This window comes from Aspergillus japonicus (assembly GCF_003184785.1).
Source record: "Aspergillus japonicus CBS 114.51 unplaced genomic scaffold BO86scaffold_3, whole genome shotgun sequence".
Classification (NCBI taxonomy): Eukaryota; Fungi; Ascomycota; class Eurotiomycetes; order Eurotiales; family Aspergillaceae; genus Aspergillus; species Aspergillus japonicus.
In genome coordinates this window covers 251,808-263,971 of record NW_020291640.1, presented here as the reverse complement: position 1 = coordinate 263,971, position 12,164 = coordinate 251,808, and the positions used below count along the sequence as shown (strand labels likewise).

The following is a 12,164-nucleotide window of genomic DNA, read 5'->3' as shown; positions in this document are numbered from 1 at the left end:
ACCTGCTAGATAGAAGACCCCTAAAGCTACAGCCGAAATCAATATCAAAGAAAAACTCGTCTCCCAGAGAAAGCACGAAAAAGCCAGGAATAACACATGTCGAAGAATGAAGACTTCCTCAGAATACCACCTGAGTGCGCAAACAACCCTTGAGCATCATACCCTAAATATCAAATGCAAACTACAGATCCCGATCTGACGCCGGCTGCGCAGTGTCGTAGAACGTAAACCCGCCCAGCCCCTGCTCCGCCAACCGAATCATCGTCCGTCGCGTATGCATCACCGCAATCGCAATAGCCAGCGAGTTCCACACATCCTGCCCCCGCTCCGACAGGTCGAACTGCGAGATGAACTTGCCATCGAAGCTGGCCTCGGCCTCCTGGGGATCCGTGCTGTGCGTCACGATCGCGACAATCGGACCGCAGATGATGAAGCCCATGAGGAGCGGGAAGCTGCGAGGGGTCTCGATGGAGTCGTGGATTTGTTCCTGATGCTCCGTCTCCTCGATCTGCACCGGATTCTCCGTCTGCATCGAACCCGCAGTCTGCACCGGCTCCTCAGCTTGCGTCGGCCCCTGGGTCATCCCGAGAGCCTCGTGGTACTTCGAGGTCAGATAGCGCAGACGTCGGTTGAGTCGCTGCACGGCCTGAAGCGTCGTCTCGCCTTCCTTCTGGGCGTAGATCGCATACACGGGGATCGAATCTTCGGTCGTGTGGAGATCGGCATCGAACAGCGCCCAGCGGAAGTACTGCTTGATGGCTGCCTTGATCACTTTCTCGGGTCTTTGGCCCAGGATGTCGCAGTCCCGGACGCGGCCCCCGACATTGAAGAGATTGGCTAGGGCTTTGGTGGCTAGGGCCATAATCAGCAAATCAAAACGAAACAGTCTCCCGGGAACATCACTCACCATACAGATTGGAGCTTCTGCGAACCTGAAACAGAGGTTTGAACGACGGGCCCGAGATCGGTGGATACAACGATTCCGGCAGCGTCGGGAAGTCGTGTCGCCAGAGCTGGGGAACGAGGGGCTCAAAGCCCCGCATTGCAAGCCGGAAGAAAAGGTCCTGCTCTTCATGATTGTACAGGCCTTCGGGCAGGTTGATGGCCGTTGCCCAGCGCGCCGCTCTTTCCGACGAGAAGTCAAACACAATCCCCGTTTTCTCGTTGGGCCTGATGCGATGCATCTCGAACTCATCCAGACTCTCGTCATTCTCGCTGTCCGAAGGCGAGTCGAACCTGTTGTCCGCCGTGGGGGAATAAGTTCTCTTGCGCGATTTGCCCTGCGATTTGCCGTGCGACTGGCGCCGAGATCGAGATGGTTTGCGAGATGGTTTGGGCCGCTGATAATTTACGATGGAGTCGCCCAGGCTGCCTGGATTCATATTTGGCGACTGCTCTTCATCCACAACAAAACCCACCCGAGCAACTGGGCTCACACTAGGCGACAAAGGCGCATCATCCATAGCAACATCAACCCCGTCACCACCTGGACTCAGCTCCGGCGACAAGGAACCCGGGGTACTTTGAGTTCGCAGAGGGGAGCCCGCGCGAGAAGTATTTGTCGTCGGTGTGCTCAGATGACCCGCCGCCGACTCGGCCAATGCATTGTGGCGGTAGTCGAATCTCAGCTCCGGCGCCGGGGTATCTTGCACAGAGGACAGGATCGACTCGTGCGATTCCTCCAGCTTTAGCCTCTTGATGATAGGGCTGATGGCGTCGGAATCCAGCGGCCTCTTGCTCACGGTCGTCTGGACCGACAGTAGAGTATTTCTCTCAGCAGGAGGAGTAGGATACGTAACCCCCTCATCCTGCTCCTCAATCTTGACGGGGATTTGCAACTCCAAGCTTTTCTTCCCTCGCCGCGGTCCGGAAATGGTCTCGTGCAGGTACTTCCCCAGATGTTCGGCCTCGATCTTCATCAGGTTGGCGCCATACCGGTATTCCTCCTCTTCGTCTCGGTGGTCCTCCTTGGACGGATCATAGTCCGGGTCCTTTTTCGCTTGCTTGACCTTGGTGGATTTGTCCTGGCCTCGTTTTCTAACTCGAGCCATGCCGGTGATTGCGGAGCACAGGAAATTGTAGATGCGTCGGGTTGGGCTCGGGGTGGTGGCTTGGCTCGTAGAAGTAGTAGAAGTAGCAGGTATCACTGCCGGCGCTTCGGGGGTCACGTCTTTGCTCGTGCCGTTAGGATTCGTGCCAAAACGAGGTGATTCTGACTGATTCCCCGGAGAAGAGGATACACTAGCAACAAGCCTGTCGTCGTCTGTGTCCTTTGAAGCGGTGTGCGTTGATGGGAGTTCGTCCGAAGTATGTCGGGAGTCATCTGTAGTCAGTGGTGGAGGCGGCGGCGGCGGCGGCGGCGGCGACAAGGGCAATAAACTGCACTGGATATCTGAAGCCATCTTGTTCTTTGTGTGGTTGGTGATCATCAGTAGTCCGTTTATCTTCCTTCTCTGCCCTTGTTCTTTGTCTGACTTGGGAAGGGTGAGTGGTGGCAGACAAAGGGAAGAGGAGTAAGAGGAAGAAGTAACAAGTTACCGTATAATAGAGAGTAGGGGGAGGGAGGAAGGTGGTTGGATCTGGCTCAGGGTAAAACAAAGACTTGTTACCGGTGAGATCGAATGAGAGACCGCTCTATTTCTGGCTACAAGTGAACACATTCACTCAATCCCGGAGAAGGCATGGCCTGAACAAAGAGCAAGTTGCGGAAGAGGTGGTGTGTACATGGCATGTGTTTCACCTCTAATGTGTAAGTCAGGTCGAATCCCTCAAATGGTAGCGACCAGGCAACCAGGCATTACTCAGACTCCAAGTGCGCTCATCTCATCTTGAGAAACAGGAAGGAATAATAGGATTATACTTGTCTGTCAACCTGCGCAAGCACAGCTCTATCGCCTCATAAACTATTCTAACACAATGACAGCATCCTTGAAGTGACCTTGCCACAAAATATACTGCAATAGTCATGAGAAGAGATAGTCCCCGAAGCAGGGTTATATTCCGAGCACGTCAATTACGCCCACAAAGAAACAGAAATTAGAAGACAACCAAAGGCCTTGGCTTGCAGAAACAGAATGGAATGTCGTAGAATAAAACACCGTCGAAGCCATCAATCCATCTGCATTCACAAAAGCTATCACCACGCTTACACTGGCACTGAAAACACTTATGGGTATGTGAAAGACACCGGCGCAAACGGTGCCCAAAGACCGGCAACATCAAGAATCCGAGAAACACATCAGGCCAAAGTAGAGACAAGACAAACGCGCAATCAGCACAGGCAGTCGAGAAGTTACGCGGAGAAGGTTTATGCGAAGTCGGCAGTGTAGGAGAAGCCGCGGAACTCTTCCTGCATAGCTTGAGAAAGGACTAGAAAGAGTTGTTAGCCTGCTGTGAAATGACCTTGCATACTGGATTGGTGCCTTACCGGACTGCACAGGCGTCAAGACAGGAGTCACGCTTGTGAATTCCTGATCGAAATTGCTAGTATCTGTCGGGCTGGTGATGGTAGGCATGAAGGGTGGTGGGACACGCTTGTGGTAGATATCATCCCAGTTGACGTTCCTGAAGAATGCATGGGACATGACTTCCTGGGCATCGGTAGGACCCGAGCCCAATCTCAACTCGGGCTCACGAGTAAGCAGTTTCTGCAGAATAGACACCGAGTCGCGGGGCATGTGGATGGGGTACAGCGGCTCGTCGGCAAGAATGGCGTCATAGATTTCGTCCTCATCCTCACCACGGAAGGGAGATTGCTGAAGAAGCATCTGGTAGATAAGGACACCAAACGCCCACCAATCGACAGCACGTCCGTACTTCTTGTCCAAGAGAATCTGGTCCGACTGTTAGACACAATCCAGGGAGAAGCAGGAGAAGGATTTCTTACCTCGGGCGCCATAAACTCGGGCGTACCACAGAAGGTGCTGGTGGTTGCACCATACCACATGTTTTCCTTGCAGAGACCGTAATCCGCAATCTTGATATGACCGTCCAGAGTCAAAAGAATGTTATCAAGCTTCAAATCACGATAGATGACACCATTCTCGTGGAAATACTTCAGCGCAAGCAAAACCTCGGAAGCATAGAATCTGCACGCACGGAAATCAGCATCCTGGCTATGGTTAAATGACGAGAACCACTTACTGTGCTCGCTTGAGGCCAAATTGGCCGCGCTGAATGTGGAGCATCAGATCACCACCACTGATATATTCCATCACAAAGTACACGCGCGTCTCGGTCTGGAAACAAGCGTGGAGGTTAAGGAGGAAGGGATGACGCTCTTTGTTGGCGATCAAGAAGACCCGCTTTTCAGACTTGGTGCTTTCGACTTCATCATTCTCGATGATGAACTCCTTCTTCAGGACCTTGATCGCATAAAGCTTCTTGGTGCTCTTGGTCTCTGCAAGCATGACCTTACCGAAGTTACCCTTACCTAAAACTGCCAGGAAGTTGAAATGATCCAGTCCGATTCGGACCTTCGGCTGTTGTTGGGGCGCCTCAGGTGCTTGCTTCTGTGCCACTGCCATATTCTGTGGTGGGGGTGGCGGCGGCTGCTGAACGCCATACGGACCAGGGGCACCGACGTTTTGCATCTGCTGATGGGGCACGCCTCCTCCTTCGAACATGGGATAAGCCGAAGGATCGTAGCGGGCATGCTGGGGTGGCTGGGGCTGCACAGGACGGCTTGGTTCTGTAGGTCACGTGAGTTAATTACCGCCCAAGAGTTGATCGTGACCCTGTGATGTGAACATACCTGGGATCGCCTGGGGAGGACGAGTGTTTGCCGCAGCCGCGGCGGCATGGCTTGCAAGACCGCCCGAAGCCGAGGTTCTGGGAGACGTCTGGGATGCTTGAGGGGTGGTGGGAGACTGCGGAGGTTTATATGACATAGACGCAGCGCTCACAGCCTCCGGAGCGGGTGGCCGTGCTGGCTCGTACTGCTCGACAGGCTTTGAAGGATAGGCCATGGATGTATTATCCTGCGGAGTTTGAGGAGCGCGCAAAGTGCGGTTGCTAAGACCACTAGCAGAGCTGACCGAGGGGGACTTATTATGAACCTTGGCCCGAATAAGAGTTTCCAAGATCTGATTAGCTGCTTCCATGGACATGCCACAGAAGTCGGGCACGAGATGGGTACAGTGGGCGTGACTCGTGAGACCACACTCTGTAGTAAGGCATCGCATGTCAGTTCCTGCGAGACTCTCGGGCTTTAAGGAGGTTCACCTACCTGTACAGCGTTTTGCGTTCTTGCGTCCGAACGGCAGCAAGTATCCACAGTGGCAACACCAGTTGGCTGAGAGGTTGGAGAAACCTTCGAAACGGTGCGGAATCCGGTGGTTGATCTTCTCTTCGTCCGGGTCCGTCTCGTAGTTGGCTTTGCTGATACACTTGGTGACAACCTTGGGATAGCACTTCTTGTGACAGGTGTACTTGCAGTCAGCACACTGCATACCGGCGGCATACTTCAGGAAATCGCCGCAAAGCGCACAGCGCATGATGTTGTAGAACTGCTGCGTGACGAATTTGTGGCCTTGCTTCTCGTGTACTTCCTCTTTCTTCTGGCGAACAGCACCCTGACGGTTGAGGCCGATGTCGAACGGGCGTCGGTCTTTCAGTTGCTTGGCTGTAGATGGTGTCAGTACGAAAAGCCAGTCGCGCAACAGAGTGGCTTGAAACTCACCGAAACTCATGGACAGCTGGATACGACCAACTGGTTCCAACGCAAACCACGAATCGATTATGACCTGACCAGCACCCGGTGCGCCGGCCGCACCACCCTGACCACTGGCCCCCGCAGGACCCCCGGGGCCACCTTGAGATGAGCCCATTCCTCCCGCAGTATCGGGCCGTCCGGGCTGTCCTCCATGTCCCATCTTTTCCGCCGAAACCCATCCCGATGCATTGAACTCTGTTTCGATCTTTTTCCGACGCATCTCCTCGGCAATATCCGAAATGCGCACCCACAGCATGCCGATCGGGGTAGGCCGATCGCCAGACTTATCGTATACGGTGAGTTCGATCTCGTTGGCCTTGTCGATCTCCAGGTTAAAGGTTTCATCCTGCCATCTATCTGTCCGTGTCGGCTTCGTGCGCGCTTTAATGGTATCCTCCACTTTCAGAACCACAAAAGTTTCCGGGCCTCGCGAGAACCTGGAGCTGGTGGCATGATCTACATCTTGCACGGCATGGATGCGCATGGTTAGCAGACCTGTGAGCGGCTTACGCAGGTTTGGTGTGCTTAGGCTCTCATCTGGTAGAAACGAAGGGTTAGCTACGAAACAAGGGTGGAGGACGGCGCCGGTGATTATACGACTGACCATCAGGGCTGTCTGCTGATTCGATGTCGACGTGAAGATCCTCGTATCGCTTCAGGGCCTGCTTCAGCAATTGGATCTTCTGGTTACTCTCAATCCGTCGGCCTTCAGCATCGGCGCGACTCTTGCGATCTCCCTCATCCTGATACAGGCGAACCATCTTCTCGATACCCGCTTTGTACTGCTTCTCTACACTCAGCTTGAACTCCAGCTGGGACAGCATGAGCTGGATCTTGGGTCCCAGGTACTGAGTGTCATATTTGATCAAGTCTGAAGATGATCAAGTCAGCCTTGCTTCAAAGCGCACGCGGGATGTATGTCTCGATAGCTTCCATCCAGGCGACCGGGAACGTGAGATGCCTACCGAGCTTTGTGTAATTGGGACGAGCCTTGGGCACGGGAGCGAAAGGGCGAGGGTCTGCGTATGGGGCACCTGACGGCATAGACCCTGATCCTCCCTGCGGATATTGGCCGGCCCCTTCGCCATACTCATTGCCGTAGTCCTTCTGCGGTGGCACAGGAGCCCCATCGCCCGACGGGATGCGTCGATCGGTCGGGGATGCCTGGCCTCTTTCTTGGCGCAACTGCAGTTCCCGCATCTTCTCCTCGAGGTAAGCAATATTCTTCTGCCCATCGCGAATGTTGGCGTCGACCCTTTGCTGCACGAGCGGATTGTCGGTCGACTGTCGCATATTCGAAGCGGCGGCGATGAGGGCCTTCTCCCGCTCGATCTTGCGGTAGACCGAGGCGATGAGCTCGTCCCCGTCCATGGTGAAGGTAGATATAGCCGGGGAGAACTATTGGGAGGTGGACAAGAAACCCGTGAAAAGGGTGGTGTTCTGAACGTGTCCTGCTGCGATCAGAAGACAGACAGGACAGATGAGGAGAGGGAGGGGGGTTTTTTTTTTTGTGACCCACTTGCTTTGCTCTTGTTTTGCAGCTGTTGCTCTCTTCTCTAGAGCTGGATGTGTATGTGCAATACTGGAGAAGATGGATGGGGTGTGTGGCGTGATCGGTAGGAGATGGGTGTGATGCACCTACTAGGTAAGTAGATAGTAATACTGCATATGATGAGCGATGGAGTAGAGAAGGAGAAGGAGAGAAAAAACGGAAGGAGCTACTAGATCAGTTGATGGATACCTCAGACGGAAGGAAGGAAGGAAGGAAGGAAGGAAGGGTCCTTTCGGCAAAGCCATCCGACAGACTCTACACAGAACAATCTCATTCATCATTGCCGATCGGCAAGGGAGGGAGGGGGAAGAGGGGAGAGAGAAGATCGTGCTGTGTCGTATGCCCTTCGCTTAGGCACATACTGTGCATGCCTGACAATAGTTAACGTCCTCCCACGCATTATTACTAATCTTGGTGTGTTTGGGGGGGGGGAAGGGGAGATAAGCTAGGACTTATATACACTCATGCATATTCGACCACGGCCGATAGCATAGGTATTCTATGTAGACGTACTGTACAGGATAGTGTTTTAGCTACGTCTGCCACAAGTAGAGATGATAGTGCAGTGTACAGTGCATATGTGCAATCCACTGCGAAATCTGCAAATAAGGCATTGAAAGCGTATCTGATATGGACTGCACCCTTCGAAAGAATGAGTCCACTTGCATTCAAACTGCTGTGGTCAGGAACCCCCCCTTTTTTTTACCAACTGGGTGAATTGATACATAGACCATATGCACAGTATCCTTTTCCTCACGTCCTCCTCAGCACAATGCATCTCCAAAGATAATCCAAACTCCGTACTCCGTAGAGCACCCAAAATTAAGTATGTAGTAGTTGATGGAGGGGGAAAGATATGACTTCATGCAAGGATCTCTCGGAAATGTACTGCCTAATACAGCCGACGAGCATTTGATTGGCGGCAAAATCCGGCCTGGGCATCAAACGGGTATAGACTCTTTTCGGCTAAGGCTCCAGCTGTTCAGTTTCTGTGGTTGCATTTTGCTTTTTTTGGGGGGGGGGGGCTTGGTCGGTTTAGGAAGGAGTCTCATGTTGAGCCTGAAGTATGAGTAGCAGTCTACAGTACATGATGGAAGGGAAAGGAGAATGTTGGAGCCAGGGGGAGGGTAGATAGCAGTGAGGGATGATTCATTTGTATAGAGTTAACTTTTATGTGCATGCCTACACCTACAGATCTACCGGTAAATTATGCTATACTCTCTGAACCTCCTAAGGCGCACAAGGTGATTGTTATCGTGTTATAGAATTTCCGCGCACCTGGAAACAATGGGAAGGGAGGGGGCGAGCATGATTTCGTGCTACTAGTGAGAAAGAAAGTCAGAGCTAGTATGTGTAGCTTGGTGATTTGAGTTCGGGATTCGATGCTCGTACGATGGAAGCTTTCTGCTGCTCCTGGTCTCCCCAGATTTGAAAAGAAAACTCTCCTACCAAGGTAGCTAGCTAGCACCAACATACGAAGTACCTTCACTAGCTCAGAAAGCGAGCTACTGAAATGTTGATCTGCTGGTAATCCAAAAATGGTACGATGGACGGGGGGAGGAGCCAGTGGTGACCTCAGCCGTCATATTCGGGAGCTCGGATTACTACCGCTATCACTCAAAAGCAAAACGCAAAAAGAAAAAAAAAAAAAAGGGAGAGGAATGCCTCGTAAAACTTACTTTTTTCTTCCCTCTCAAGCTAAATCCTCGGTATGGAGCTCCCTCCAAGCCCAAGCAGTGAAGGAGAAAAATGGGTCTCGACTCTCGGGTCTTTCGGAATGACCCGACTGGCGACGGCCTCGTAATTTTATTTTGTCTGGTAGACTACCGGTAGACTAGAATATAGCGCCAGAGGAGAGAGAAAGAGTGGCATAGTTAGCCTAAGACTTGAAGCGCTACGGAGTACATTGGCGGCAACGCTTAGGGCTATCCGAAAGGACCGAAAAGAAAAAGGAATACCGCCAGTCCGGCCGACATGGCGGCACGGCGGGCGTGCTTGGGTGATAGTATCATCGTAGGATCATAGCGGTCCCCACCCGTCACATTCCTTCGCTCCATAATTCCAATCTAGGATTACGGTAGATAAGTTAAGTTGACTTGTAGCACTTGCAGCACGCATGCTAAAATTATTGAAGATGAGGAAGGTACAGTACCACCTTTAGTGCTATGTACAGTACAGTACTTGGGACTGTCTACCAATGTTGGAGATTTGAGATTGATCTTTTTTGTTCGTTGCTTTTTTGATGTCCTTTTGCTCTTCTCTTCCACTCAGTAGTCTTCCAATCTACTCAACACATCTGTTGCGCGCAATTGACTATGATAGGCAGGACAAGATCTCCGGATTAAGACTATGCATAGATAACACCTCATCACACTTAAGCAGACGTTAAGATTGTCAGCCCATCGCATAACTTCCCGAAAGGCGTGTAGTGTAGCCCTCAAGCCCAGCGCAGCCCAGCGCAGCCCAGCGCAGCCCAGCGCAGCCCTACCTACGAGTCAGTAGCTCCAGTCGGAATCCCCAAGTGAACGCTGGCAGGCGAAAAGCACAGAGCAGAGAGCTCCTGTCCCAACCGGGTAAACAGTCGAAACCGCCTGCGCCGCAAGTGGGGTAGTCGAAAGGGTGGATATGGGCTCCACATTCCTGTCTCCTTCCCCCCGTCCTGAGCTGGGTGCGCTTTTCGATCCGGGGCAAGTTGAAGTAACGTACTGTAAACTTCATTTATAACGATTGAATTGGTGAAGCTATACGGAGTATATAATAGTTATAGCCAGATATTGCTGTATTGTTGCAGTATAACTAGTCTACACATATGCTATTTATTCTATAATCTACTGCTCGCCCTCAGGATTGACCTTAATCATTACCCTTTTAGGTAATTTTTGTCCTTGTTATAACGATTTTTGTATAGGAAACTTTTACTATATTCTGATTATCGCTATATTGAATGATAACGATTTTTGTATCTTGAAATACATTTTTACCTTGGGTAAGATCGCTTTAGGCGGATTATTGTCCTACCGAGGATCAATATAAGCGGGACTTACAGTATCCGATGGGAAGTGGATTATCCGGATGAGTCGTGAATCATTTGGTGCAAGTGGATAGTCGCGCTTGGCCCGTTCACCTAGCGTTTCATTGGCAGCTACGCATGCTTTGTTCTTCTTTTTTTGTGTCTCTCCAATCAATTCCTGATCTATAAGCTGTGGAAAAGTGATGAGGTAGTTACTCAGTAGTGAATTACTGAGTAGATAGCTACGTAATCACAGCCATGTGCCTCTCCAGCTACAAGCGAGTGCATCTCACCTCCGGTAGCTAAACCACCTTACTCTACTCCGTGTGTATAATACACTCAGAAATAGACATGATTACGAGCAAGAACCACCTCCTCCATCATACCTGCATACATAACCCCCCAGAAACCAAATCGTATTCCCCCACAAAAAAAGCCCGACAGTAAGTTACCAGAGTATGATCTGTGTCCCGCGTGTGGCCACCATCAGCCTATAGACATGCCACCAAAAAACCCACGATCAAGACGTCCACCCACTCGTACTCCGGTACGGCAGAAATGCCCGAACCACACATTAACACACACACTACACACTACACGACCAAACTCAAGCGGCTGCTTGTTCCCTCATGTTTCTGTGTGTGTGATTTCATCAGCCTTGCGCCGCTCCCCCCTCCTCTTCCTCCTCCCAAGCAAAAAAAGAGTTTCGATGAGCGAGAGACCCCCCCACCCCCGGCTCATTCATTGAGTTTACTCTGAGATTTTCTTTTTTTTTTTTTTTTCCTCCCTTTTTTTTGGGGGGGGGTAAGGTCACTCATTCTGTCTGCGCTATCCCCTAACTTACTCGATTCACGCTTAGCCACGGGTATCATTGATCGGGGACAATAGGTGACATCTTGGTCAAGTACTGTACATAGACTAGACAGATAGACAGACAGATAGATAACCACCAAATCCCGCGGAGAAACCGTCTCCATCACAACTGACCGACGAACGAATCTCCATGAACAACTTCATAGATTACTCCCTGGATAAGAAAGATGGGACATGGGGGGGTTACGAGATTAGGCAGATTAACGCGCTGTGATATTACGTGGAGGCGTGCGACGATCTACGAAGAGAAACTTTGAGGGGAGAGAAGGAGGGGAAGAGAATTGATCTAGAAGACTGGGGCTGGGTGTCTGATCGCGCGCGCGTCTCTCGGGGTTTACTTAATATTGATCCGCATAAAGTATCCCGTACGACGTACAGTGGAAGTTCTGGATCGATGGATGGACGGAAAGACGTGGTGGAGATAACAATAAAAAAGAAGAAAACGGCCGATCTCCTATGACTTTGTTACGGTGCTCTCTATACACTATCTAATGATGAGCTATACGAATGCAAAGAAGACATGCGGGAGACAGAGAGAGAGAGGGGCGGAGAGGAAAAGCATAAATAAGATTTATCGGGTACTTCATTTACGCCACTGTGGACGCCTGGAGAAAGCAAAGGCGAACCGTGTGCGCACTTACACGTACTCTACTCTTCTGCCTCGGTCAATGTCGTCGCCTGGGCAGGTGGTGAGCTGTAGAGGGAGACGTATGTAGTTTAGAGCTTCTACGGTTCTCCTCTTAGGCATAGGGGACAGTTGTTGAATGTGTACGGAGTAGTGGATGGGGGATGAGTTTACGTTGGGAGTCAAGTAGTCATCTGGGCTGCCGCGCCTTGGCTTGGGCGAGAGAGGGGGCTAGACTGCTGTTATGTCTAGCGAGGTACTGATGTTGAACAGTGAGATGTGGAAGAACAGTACAGTACAATCCTGCGCCTCCCCCGACTTTCCGTCCATAAGAAGCTCGTAGAGGGGGGGGGGGGGATCCGTATAGGACTTGGAAGCAGAGAAGAGGCCC

General features: G+C 51.5%; 2 protein-coding genes across 2 annotated transcripts; both read right to left on the bottom strand.

Annotated features, from left to right (window-relative positions):
* Positions 1 to 181: 181 nt before the first annotated feature.
* On the bottom strand, positions 182 to 1,184 carry BO86DRAFT_302805 (uncharacterized protein; the record flags this gene model as incomplete). The annotated part of the gene is made up of 3 exons (XM_025667545.1): positions 182 to 463; positions 551 to 852; positions 908 to 1,184. The coding sequence occupies 3 exons, from the start codon at positions 1,182 to 1,184 to the stop codon at positions 182 to 184; spliced, it is 861 nt and encodes a 286-aa protein (XP_025532339.1).
* A 1,663-nt stretch (positions 1,185 to 2,847) lies between these two features.
* pkcA (protein kinase c) lies at positions 2,848 to 7,212 on the bottom strand. The gene is made up of 8 exons (XM_025665923.1): positions 6,679 to 7,212; positions 6,318 to 6,584; positions 5,681 to 6,250; positions 5,228 to 5,623; positions 4,754 to 5,164; positions 4,144 to 4,690; positions 3,887 to 4,088; positions 2,848 to 3,833 (listed from the first exon to the last, which is right to left on the bottom strand). Exons 1-8 carry the CDS (start codon positions 7,082 to 7,084, stop codon positions 3,219 to 3,221), a joined length of 3,414 nt encoding a protein of 1,137 aa, XP_025532338.1. The 5' UTR covers positions 7,085 to 7,212; the 3' UTR covers positions 2,848 to 3,218.
* Between the last annotated feature and the right edge of the window lie 4,952 nt (positions 7,213 to 12,164).

Bases quoted from the DNA above. Each gene is read 5' to 3' on its own strand.
- pkcA (XM_025665923.1), bottom strand. From the start codon at position 7,084: ATGGACGGGGACGAGCTCATCGCCTCGGTCTACCGCAAGATCGAGCGG. The intron at 5,624-5,680 runs GTGAGTTTCAAG...CACCATCTACAG, and splicing joins CCAGCTGTCCATGAGTTTCG to CCAAGCAACTGAAAGACCGA. The intron at 3,834-3,886 runs GTAAGAAATCCT...CAGTCGGACCAG, and splicing joins CCGAGTTTATGGCGCCCGAG to ATTCTCTTGGACAAGAAGTA.